This window comes from Vigna radiata, chromosome 4 (genome assembly GCF_000741045.1).
Source record: "Vigna radiata var. radiata cultivar VC1973A chromosome 4, Vradiata_ver6, whole genome shotgun sequence".
Classification (NCBI taxonomy): Eukaryota; Viridiplantae; Streptophyta; class Magnoliopsida; order Fabales; family Fabaceae; genus Vigna; species Vigna radiata.
The window spans coordinates 7,407,390-7,416,617 of NC_028354.1; the positions used below are offsets into that span (position 1 = coordinate 7,407,390).

At 31.8% G+C, this 9,228-nt stretch overlaps 1 protein-coding gene across 1 annotated transcript; it reads right to left on the bottom strand.

The window, feature by feature from the left end:
- Positions 1-780: 780 nt before the first annotated feature.
- Positions 781-2,945, bottom strand: LOC106758303 (FBD-associated F-box protein At2g26860-like). Its single transcript, XM_014641239.2, has 2 exons — positions 2,029-2,945; positions 781-1,197 (listed from the first exon to the last, which is right to left on the bottom strand). Exons 1-2 carry the CDS (start codon positions 2,761-2,763, stop codon positions 781-783), a joined length of 1,152 nt encoding a protein of 383 aa, XP_014496725.2. The 5' UTR covers positions 2,764-2,945.
- Between the last annotated feature and the right edge of the window lie 6,283 nt (positions 2,946-9,228).

Genomic DNA, 9,228 nt, shown 5'->3' on the forward strand with positions numbered 1-9,228 from the left:
ACCTGGTTCATTTAAACCCGGCTCATGTGGGTTGAACTCGAGGTGGACCGGATTGATCCACCAATCCACCTACTTATTTTTATTTTTTTAAAATTTAATTTTAATTTTATAAAATTATATTTATTTTTTTTCTTGAAAAAATTATTTTAGTTTCTTATTTTCAAAATTAATTAAACAATCAAGTTGGGAGTGAAATTAGGGAGTGAAATTTGTTTAGATTTGAATTATAGAAAGTTTGTAATTTTTTTTCATTTAAAAATAAATTGTAATTAAGTGAGCCAGTGAATCAACCTGTTTACCCACCAAGACCGGGTTCGAATTTTTGTGACTTGCTAATAAATGAACTGGGTTGGGTTGGCTCACTAAGTGACCAACCTGTGGTGAACCGGACTGGATCGGGTCGGATTAGCGGTTTTCACAGCTGTAATATAATCACTGGAGCCTCATGGTTATGAAATCAAAATAGTTTAAAACTTTAGCCAATTATCTAAATTTTAGGCATATTGAACTATACTTAAGACATTTGAATCGTATTCCATCTACTAAAAACAAACATGTCAAACACAAAAGCAAGTTAAATGGATAGAAAAGTGGACATCAAGTTAACCTACAATTAAGCATAAACATAAATGTCAGAAATCAAATATATGATTTTAAAACTATAATATAATTATTGATGTTCCACAACCACCAAAATACAGAGTTGCATAATATGTAGAAGCCAATTGAAAATGCATTCATCTAAGTACAATTACAACATACATAAAACCCAACCAATCATCATTTAAACAAAAGTTTGCATTTTGCAGAGCTTTTCGGGCACATGACCAATTCTTGAATCATTTGAAACTTGCTTTGATGATTTGAAGAATAATTGGGTCTTATCTTGTGGATTGTCATGGTCTGCAAAGCTGTTGAATTTTGCAATATAAATTTTGTAAATTGCAGCTCAGATTTCCTGCCTGTATAATTAAAAATACTACACCTTTTAAGCTGTGAAGCAACGCAATGAGGAACAAATTGTGGGGAAATCCAGCTTGTGCTAGAAAATGGTTCCACGGGCATATGAAGCATAATAGTTTCAAGCTTTGGACAATGGCTGAGCATTTTAATCACCAAGTGCCACTGAATATTCAATCCAAGGTGTAGCTCCAAATGAAGAAGATTTTTGAAAATGGGAAAACTCTCTTTCTTGAGCTGAAATAATTGTAAGCACAAGATATTATAATGTTGGCAATACTTTCTAAAAGAAGAAGAATGCTAGCAACAAACACTTTTAAGACTTAAATTTTCTTAATTGAAATTCGTGCACATTACACAAAATACATGTTTTCCAATTATCTCATTCCCAAACTAACAAGACCCACATGAAAAAGAGCCTTAATACCAAATAAGTGTCACACAATATATAGGTTCTTTTAAAGTTAAAGAGAGGTGTGAGTTAAAAACATTCAATATATTTATCTACAATGATGATTTAATAAAGGTATATTTATGAATCTATAAATAATTAAAATTTACCATTTTATTTAAACATAATAAGATAGTGGGTCTTGTTAAGTTAAGAAAGATAAAAACAAAAAATTAGTGTGTTTTTATCTTAAACGAGTCTAATACGGAATATATTTATTTTCGTGTATTTATTCTAAAATCGAATACTCAATATCAAAACTAAAATATATTTATTTTCGTGTATTTATTCTAAAATCGAAACTTGTTATCCTGGACGAATCAGATAACATGCCGTATTTAGTGGATCTTATCCCAATTAAACGATAATCACATGAGAATTAACATATGAAAGTAAATAAAAAAAGGGGATTTTTTTTTTTAAAAAAAAAGGAGAAATTATTGTGTAATAGTATTAACCATCAAGCATGTCCTGTCTCATTGAATTACATAGCTTATGGTGATTAATAGAACTAATTAAGGATGAATCTAAATTATGCATCATACGATAAAATATTGTTCATCAAAATTTGAAAAAATTTTAAGAAATCAAAGGTTTTATTTAATTTCCATTCATACCTTGAGGAAGAATCTGAAGTGCTCCACATTAGACACCACCTTTAGAGGAAACTCGAACACATAATCAAGTTTAAGGTCTGCCCTAACCAATTTGGGCATGGTTGGAAAATCTACACCGTCCAATTTGTTATCCAGAAATATATGATACGCTCGAAAATCTTCCAAAACGGGACACCCATGAAGAATCTCTGCAAGATACTGAGACTTGGAGACAAAAAGGAAATCCAAATGTAGGGTTTTGAGAACAGGCAAATGAACCTTAACAAAAACATCTACGGACAATCGATACAGCTTAAGAACAACAAGAGTTTTGCAGGTCCAGATGATGTGCGGAACCTCAAGCGCACGAGGAATCTCGATGACGAGTTGCTGAATACCACGCTGAACGACGGTGCTTACCCATATCTTGAAGAGAGAGTAAGGGAAGTCGCTACCGTAACCGCACGTGCGAGGGGTAAGGTTGAAGCGTGCCACTCTGAGGGGTTGGTGCATGCGGCACTTGAAAAGGGTTCCATAAGCGAAATTGAAGAAGGAGGAATAGGATCTGCCATTTCTGATGAAAGTTTGGTCGTCAAGGTGAAGAATGGGTGAAAAGAGCCACAATGGCTGCCACCTTTTGGAGAGAAAACTTGTGGCAAAGGAATCATGAGTTGATAGAAAAGAAAGAATGTGACACAAGATTTCATCAGGTAATGCACTGATTCTATCTTTCGTTTCCATTCCACCATTACTCATACAATGATAATCACAGGAACTTCTTCAATTTTTTTTTATTTTTTTTTTCTTTTAGACCATATATTTATATATGAAGGATTTCAGCATTTCCTAATAATTGAAATAGAGTTTCATTAAAATTAGTCTTAATAATATAAACTTTCATTAATGACACAGAATTTAATATTATAAAGTAACCGATCTCATTAAACTAGTTATAATATAATATTAAATTTCATTTAATGAATATTAATACTTTTATTCTTTATGCATTAATATATAGGCTTAAATAATTGTTGGGTACTTGATATATGACTGCTTTTTGTTTTGAGCATCCCAACCTTTTTCTACAAATTGTTGCTTAATTAAGATTTTAAAAATCTTGTAAGTTTATATATTTTAAATTAAAATTTTATTGAGAGTTTCAAATATTTTTTATTTTTTTTAAGTATTGTACTTTTTTATTTTTGGTTATTTTTTCATCTTTCTATTTTCAGTTCACTAATCAATTTATTTTTTCCTTGTCAGACATCCTCTTTACATTGGTTAACTCGCTCATTTTCTTTGTAAATATTAATTAACCGACAAGTACCGAAAGGATGAAGAAAAAGAAAACGACAAGTTGATCTATAAGTTGAGAATGAAAAGATAAAATTAGAAAAGACGTCATTCCATTGATAATAATTAGAAGACAAAAAAACATAAACTAAAATAAAAAATATTTCAAGTATTCGATAAAAAATAAAATTTTAATAAGAATTTAATTGAAAATATTCAAATTTATAAAATAATATAAATTTAATTAAGTAAAAATTATATACCCAATAAATAAACTTTCCTTTTGTTATCAATATTAGTGCTATTTTTATTTATTTTCTAAACTGAAACATGTGTCACATAACATAGAGTTAAGAAAGAATATATCTTAAGTCCTTTATGTTATATGCACTCACTAGTCACCATATAATATAAAATTGTATTGGCTGGCTACTATATTTTTTAGGACCGAAATATTCCATCAACTTCTCCCAGCCTTCACTTTTCAAACTTTTCGCCAAAATGTCTTCAAATTCATGTTTCATCCTAAGTTGGAAAGTTGGGTGGGATGTGTTGGTAAAAAAAATACTATAATGAAGTTAAAATATAAGTTTAATAATTTAGATAGTTGTTATTTATGTTGGAATTTTTTAAATTGGTCTTTTTTTTTTATTTTCAATTGAATCTTTAAATATGAAAAATAAGTACAATTGGATTCTTTATCTTAAATAGGGATAACAAAGTTAAATTTAAGTTGATCTATCATTATAACTTGTTTTCATTGAATTATGTGACAAATTGAAGAGCATGGTATGTGGAATTTGATATATTAAACAATTAAAGAATTTTAAATCTGATAAAAATTGAAATTAGGAATATTTGTCACTAAATTAGGGTTCTAAGATTTGAAATTGTTAATTGATTCAATGAGAGAGATTCAAATTAGGATTGACAAAGGGACCAAAATTGGAGAGTGATTGAGCAAGGTTCTTCCTATTCTTGTTCTACCATGTTTTTGCAAAATTAGGGTTCTATCATAGACTTCATTGGTGTTGATGTTCGTTTTGTTTTCCTGGGTTCTAGTCTGAGTTATTAAAGTATGGCTATCGGCTATTCATGTTCATCTTCCACATACAATGAGTGTCGAAAGCAAAATCGTAGTCTCAATTATCGTAGTGACAAAGGATGGAAGAGTTTCGATGTATCATCAATTTACCATTATGGAGTGAAGTCAGTGTTGAGATTTGTGAGAACAATTAAGAATCGAGGCAAACAATTTTGGGGTTGTCCTAAGTATAAAGTAAAATTCATAGAGCTTATGGTATTCATTTATTGTTCTTAAAAGCGGAGTATTGAGTCGTTGTGTTTTGACGATTTTTTTAAAAAGAATGGAAGTGAATATGTTTGTTGCAACTATTTCAGATGGTGCAGTGATGATGAATTTGTCAAAAGTGGTACCTATGTGAAGTGCAAAGGAAAGGATGAGAAGTTGTGAAGACTAAAGAAAATGGAGGTGACAGGAAGGTAGTACTTAATTTGGAGAAAATTGTGTTGGTTCTCCAAATGTTGATGAAAGTGTTGATAGGGGTTGTTTGTGTTGTATGTTTATTGAACATAATTGTAGTTTCAATGTTAATAACAAGTCCATGATGTGTTATAGGTGTAATGATGTGTACAATGTAATGTTGTTCAATGTAGACAAGTTCAATGTAATGTTGTTGAATCATATGAATATTTTCATATGTTGTTGAATGAAATTAAGATTTGTCAATGGTCATATTAATTATGTCACTGCCATGTGTACTCATAGTTATAGTCTCCTTTTTTGAGCTTATCATTCTATTGATTAAGAATGCATGTTATGCTATACTTAAATACTTAGTGCATCTGGTGGTATGAACTTCAACATTTACAATAGCATAATTGGGTTAGAATGTTAAGAATGAAGTATGAAGTCTATGATTTAATGGAATACAAGTCTGAAGAAGGCATGACTGTTAAAACTTTCATAGAAGACAATTATGGTATCGAACATGACTTCAGTGGAGTTGTTGCAATTGTGGTTGCTAGCATTGCAGTTCTCTTTGCATTTATTTTTGTTGTTGCAATCAAGACCTTTAACTTCCGAAAGAGATAGATTGAACTCTTCCCTTAACCTAAACGATTATTTATATTTTCATCTTACCTCTATAATTTATTATACTTGTATTGTATCTAGTTCTTAAAAGTTGATATTTTTTTTAGTTAATACTAAACTAGAAGTTGATGTTATCTGATGAACAATCTTTGGTAAAATCTATATTTTTTTTTTGTCTAGTGGTCCCCTTCCCACCTCTCTCTACACTTATATCGGCAATTTAGTGTATCACATAGAAAATGATAATTTTTATTACACTTTTAGATGATTAGTTAACTTTTAAATGAAAAATAATGAAATGATAAAAGAAGATTGGCCAATTTTCGTGTATTGTATGAATCTTAAGCAAAAAAACATATGACATGCATTGCTAATAAATGAGAAACCTTTCTAGCTCCATTAATTAGATATCTATTTGAGGATAAGAAGGTAAAGGAAAAAGGGTTAAGAAAAGTAGTGTAATGTCTTCTAAAAGAAATGTAACTTAATTCTTTTTATGAATACGCTTCATAGTAGAGAAGCACAACGAAGATGAAAACAAGATCATTTGAGACACATGTGTAAAAGAGAGAAGACAGTCTGAACAATTATCAAAATACCAAATTGGTTTCATCAATTACATGCCATTGTACAATACTAAAATTATAGCATTTCAGATGACCATAACAATTGTTCATACAACCATCAGAAAAATATTAACAGAAAACATCATGAGGTTGTTTGTCCTGCTTCCTCTGATTACGCCATTTTTTTCAAATTTATTCCCTTCTATGTTGCTCTTCATCCAGATATGGTTGACCTTCAAATAATGGGATATGTTATTGTCCTTCCTCTGACTACAAAACAAGTTCTTTGATTCATTTGGGACAACATGTTATGTTGTGATCCACTTCTTTACATAGCCTACATCTTTTTTGCAAGCCACCTTTTATCATTCTTGTTTTATTATTTCTCATCTCCCACTACTCTAAGCTTCTTTCTTCTTAAGTCTACCTGGCAAGTTTCTTTTTTACGGAGGAAATACATCAAGATATTGGGTAATCTCCCACAGGTTGTTCCCATTAAAAGGATAGATAATGGATGAGCAAATTTTTTCATAGGTTGACTTCCGAAAGAAAGAAGGTATGAAGTCTTCTCCATCTATATTGAGAAACTTCATTGCTACCAGTGCATGACAACATGGTATTCTAGTGATGCTTTATTTTCTGCAAGTGCATGAATATTCGTCTATATTGACCACAAACTTCTCCCCACTTTTTGGCACACGTCGGGTTGCAAATAACTTGTTTGCAGACCAATTATGAAGACTGTTGAGATTGTTGATAAGGGAAGCACTGGTTTAGCTAAACCTTAATCTCACAGTGTTTCTAGTTTTTGATGATGACAAAACATTATTAATAACACATGTATTGATATGTGTTACTAACTATTCTAAATGTCATAACTGTCTGGTTACAGTCGACTGTATTAGTAGTGAAGTCGTCTACAGGAGCGTCTGTTTTATAGAAAACTATAAAAAGACGTGATTCTATTTTACACAGAGACTTTGATTATTCTAACACTTTCATTTTGTTGTTTCAGATTTTGATCTCTGTGAAAACGCTCCAAGAACTCAGCAAGAAGACCCTGGAGATCTTTCTTGGATAGTTGCTTGACGAGCAAGACTGTACTGAAAGGAAAGCTTGATCATACTGCACATTGAGGTGTACTGGAAACATGATCATCTACTTCTCTCAATCTTTGAAGATTGTAGCTGCCTTGTTGTTATTACAGGAAGAGGACGTGCTGCGTTCTGGGATAACTTTAAGGATTGTTCAAAGTTGACAAAGACAGTAGGAGAGGGAATATCTTGTGGATGTTCTTTTGTATGCCTATATTTTGGTTAGAAGGTTAGAGAGATGTTTTATATTTTGACGTGAAGGTCTCTATAGAAACCTTGTTGCAGAAACCTTGACCATTATAGTGCATTTGCTTCCAGGTACAGGAAAGACACTAGATGTAGGCAGTTTGGCCGAACTAGTATAAAAACTGTTTGATTTTCTTTATCCTTGATTTTCACTATCCTTTTTGGAAAATTCGAATGCAAATTTTTCTTGAATCCGTGGATAGAGGTATTTGGGATGCAATAGTAAATGGTCCTTTTGAGCCAACTCACATTGTCAATGGAAAAACTATTTTGAAAATTTTTCTCAGTGGTCCCAAGATGAAAATAGAAAAGCATAGTATGATGTTAAAACACGAAATATTATTGCCTCTACACTAACAATTGATGATTTTTTCAGGATATCTCAATGAAAATCTACCAAGGAAATGTGGGATGTCTTGGAAGTTACACATGAAGGCACTGATGAAGTCAAGAAAGCTAGAAAGAATTCTTTAATTTAAGAGTATAAACTCTTCAGAATGAGGACTGGTGAAACAACATATGAGGTTCAGAAAAGATTCACTCACATTGTCAACCATTTAATGGCTCTTGGAATTTTTTTTTACAAAGAGGAGATCAATACCAAAATCCCTAAAAGCCTAAACAGAAGCTGGCAACCCTAAGTCACAATCCAAGGATCTTACGAGCGTGAGCATGGCTACTTTATTCGGGAAGCTAAGAGAACACGAGCTTGAACTTGGAAGATTGAAAGATGACGAAGAGATTGAAGAAAAGAAGTCTGTAACATTGAAAGCTACGAGCAAGAAAGCCTCAAAGATTGCACAATTAGAGGATGATTCGGATGCTAAATTGGACAACAATGAACTGATGTCTATGGTGGTAAGGAAATTTAATCGATTTACGAAAAATAACAGTCAACTTACTAACCATGCAAGAAATACCAAAGCCAAGAAAGCTTCAAGATCAACTGCAATTCAGTGTTATGAATGCGGCAAAGAAGGACACATCAAGCCGGATTGTCCATTTCTAAAGTCGAAGCAGAAAGCTAACAAGAGGTTTCCTCAGGACAAGAATAGAAAGCAAAAGAGTGCTTACATTGCTTGGGAGAACAATGATTTAGATCTTGATCGAGAGGAGGAATCAAACATATGCTTCATGGCTGGAACATCACTGACAGATTATGAGAGTGATAGGTGAAATACGACCTGTTGCTGGATGCATTTCAGGAAATACATTATGAAGCAATGCGACTGCAGTATAAGGTTAATCGACTCAACTCTGAGAGAAAGGATTATGAGGATAGAATTAATAATCTCGTCAATGATAATGAAAAATTACAAAATTAGATGATGCTTATATTATCTTCCAAAACTGTTATAACTGAGACTGTTACAGTTGAAAAGAAATGTGAAAAATGTCCTACGCATGTTGAACAAATAGATTACTTGACTAGCACGCTAGCAAAATTCACACAAGGTAGAGATAATATGAATGATGTTTTAAAATCTTTAGGAAGAGCAATTTATAGGTAAGGAATTGAATATAAAGCTCAATCTAATAGAAACAATACAAAAAAGTTTATTGATTTAAGTAAACCTGTTAAGCATGACAGTTAGAAATTGCTTTTACAGAAAAGTTGGTGTTCCCAAAGGAACATCTAGCTGCAATTAAAAATCAAGGACCCAAATTCAAATGGGAACCGGCATAAAAAATCTAAGTTTTTTTTAGGATAGCAACAGATGTAGTGATGTGCAATGAGTCTCAAGGATGAACTAACTTGATTATATCAACTTTCTTGAGTGTCTACAACTGGTAACAAATATCATCTTAGTGCATCACGCATAAAAATTGTTTGTTTGATGATGATTGATTGTTTGAATGTCGTCTGATTAATTGTTTGATTGTTTAATCTGAAAATCATTTTTAC

Bases quoted from the DNA above. Each gene is read 5' to 3' on its own strand.
- LOC106758303 (XM_014641239.2), bottom strand. From the start codon at position 2,763: ATGAGTAATGGTGGAATGGAAACGAAAGATAGAATCAGTGCATTACCT. The intron at 1,198-2,028 runs GTATGAATGGAA...CAATTATTTCAG, and splicing joins ACTTCAGATTCTTCCTCAAG to CTCAAGAAAGAGAGTTTTCC.